Source organism: Emiliania huxleyi, assembly GCF_000372725.1.
Source record: "Emiliania huxleyi CCMP1516 chromosome Unknown EMIHUscaffold_1381, whole genome shotgun sequence".
Taxonomy (NCBI): Eukaryota; Haptophyta; order Isochrysidales; family Noelaerhabdaceae; genus Emiliania; species Emiliania huxleyi.
Genome location: NW_005201211.1, coordinates 1 through 2,013, shown reverse-complemented (window position 1 = coordinate 2,013; position 2,013 = coordinate 1). Strand labels below are relative to the sequence as shown.

The following is a 2,013-nucleotide window of genomic DNA, read 5'->3' as shown; positions in this document are numbered from 1 at the left end:
GGCGTAGGTTGGCGAGTCGGCGGGAGGCGACCTCGCCGCTGCCTGATCGTCCGCCTCGCGCGCGAACGTTCTCTGAGCCCTCTCCTGCAGGCTACCTCGCCGCGTCGCTGCTCGTCCGCCTCCCCCCGCCGGAACGGCGATCGCTCTATGCGGCGGTCGCCCTGACCTACGGCTGGTTCGACCTCGCCGAGACGCCCTTCTTCAAGGCACCGCGCTTCCAACCAGCCCACATACCCCTGGTGCTAGGGAGGGCCGCCAGCAGAGCTGACGCCGGCGGTGCTCTCTGTAGCCCCCTCTAGCGCGGGGCGCGGGGCGCGTCCTCCTGCATCCCTTTTCACCCCCCCTGTCAGGCGTGGGGCGAGAAGAGACTGGTCGAGACCGCAGGAACCTTCTACGAACCTTCTAGCAACCTTCTAGGCGTGGGGCGAGAAGAGACTGGTCGAGACCGCGAATGAGCTGCGCTGGCTCCGCTCGCAGTGCTCCCGGCGCCGACCTACAGCGAACCTGCTCTGAATGCCTCTCCGCACGCCCCTCTAGGTTCCGCTCGCAGTACCTCGGCACCGGCTTCGACGCGGCCACAGTTTTGCGCGACCCGGACTCGCCGCTGCAGTGGACCCTTCCGTGAAGCTCCTCTGAACCTTCCTGCAGGCGCGGCTGCGCGACCCGGACGTCTCGCCGCTGCACGCCGACCTCGGTGGCATGCCTCCCGCCCTGCTCAGGTCTGGCCACACGCGAGCTCCGTCCCTGCCACCTCACCCGGGGTGGTGGTTTGCGTTGCCATTATGCGCTGACCAGCCCCATCCCGCTGCTCAGCGTGGGGACCGAGGACGCTCTCCTCGAGGATTCCCTCTTCATGTACGCGCGCTGGATCGGTGGCCTAGATGCGGAATAAGATCTGTTTTACTCGTAGTATTCCAGCTGCACTCGCGAGGACACAAATTCGACGGCATCCGGCTGTACTTTGCTGTATTCGCAGCCCACGCGATGCTCTCTACCTTCACGATATGTTCCCCACCCCGACTTTCATGCTCATGGCGTAGGCTCGCAAGCGGCAACCGCGCGGAGCTGCGCGTCTACCCCGGCGCCGCACACGGGATGGGTCACTTCGGGCCGCACCAGCACACCGAGCAGGGGGAGGGGGCGCTGCGAGCCCTCGAGGCGTGGTACGCGGCGCACTTGCCCTAGGTAGCAGGCTCTGCCTCGGTGCGGATTTATTGTGTCGTGATCGTGCTCTTTTGGGGGTGCGCGACCTCTGTGTATCCTGTTGTTGATGTTGTACCATTTATTTTCGAATGATTTATTTTTGTAGAGCCGCCGCCCTTGCGGCCTTGGGGGGGGGGGGGGGGGGCACATGGAAGTGGCCGCCCTCAGACTCTTATATATTTTTAGAGATCTCAAACACGACAAAAAGAAACGCACGCCAACCATGCGAGGAGCGTCCGGCGCTGCTCGACTTCCGCGAAGCTGCGCACCTGGCCGGCTAGCAGCACGGCCATGGAGGCTGTGGCGCTGGACGGCAGCGGCGGCAGCGGAAAGCAGCCCCTGATCGCATCGCCCTGGCACACCTCGTCCTTGCTAAGGTTGGAATGCGGCCTGCATAGCCGCCACGTGTCGTCGTCGGGGTCATTTCCCTTCTTCTGGTAGGGGCCAGCGTAGTAGCTGCTACAGTTTCCCAAGTCAAGCACAGTACGGCAAGCGTCGCCTCCGGGGACCATCCAGTTCGCTGCACGGCGGCGGCGGCGGCGGCGGCGGCGATAGCGGCGGCGGCGGCGGCGATAGCGGCGGCGGTAGCCGAGGCGGCGATGACGCGGAGCGGCCGCCCTGGGATGAACGCAAGAGGGCGGCTGGCGGCTGGCAGGCGGTGGCAGAGCTCAAACGCTGTTCACAGCCTTGTTATTGACAAGAAAATACGTCCGATGGCGCATGCGCTGGTCTGTGAGAGGTTGAGGTGCGAGCCCTGGAGGCCCTGGGGATTGCTTTACAAACTCGGTTATTAAAGGACGTCTGCGCGAG

At 64.8% G+C, this 2,013-nt stretch overlaps 2 protein-coding genes across 2 annotated transcripts in view; one reads left to right on the top strand and one right to left on the bottom strand.

Moving 5' to 3' along the window:
* The window catches only part of EMIHUDRAFT_460567 (hypothetical protein), a gene marked incomplete at both ends in the record, with an annotated part of 2,670 nt that extends 1,485 nt beyond the window's left edge, over positions 1-1,185 (top strand). The window contains 6 exons of the mRNA XM_005788093.1: positions 247-276; positions 418-476; positions 538-580; positions 649-719; positions 796-855; positions 1,041-1,185. Coding sequence (XP_005788150.1) covers positions 247-276; positions 418-476; positions 538-580; positions 649-719; positions 796-855; positions 1,041-1,185 — 408 coding nt within the window. The remainder of the gene's footprint in view (positions 1-246; positions 277-417; positions 477-537; positions 581-648; positions 720-795; positions 856-1,040) is intronic.
* A 112-nt stretch (positions 1,186-1,297) lies between these two features.
* On the bottom strand, positions 1,298-1,715 carry EMIHUDRAFT_252551 (hypothetical protein; the record flags this gene model as incomplete). The annotated part of the gene is made up of 2 exons (XM_005788092.1): positions 1,298-1,327; positions 1,473-1,715. 2 exons carry the CDS (start codon positions 1,713-1,715, stop codon positions 1,298-1,300), a joined length of 273 nt encoding a protein of 90 aa, XP_005788149.1.
* Positions 1,716-2,013: the final 298 nt, after the last annotated feature.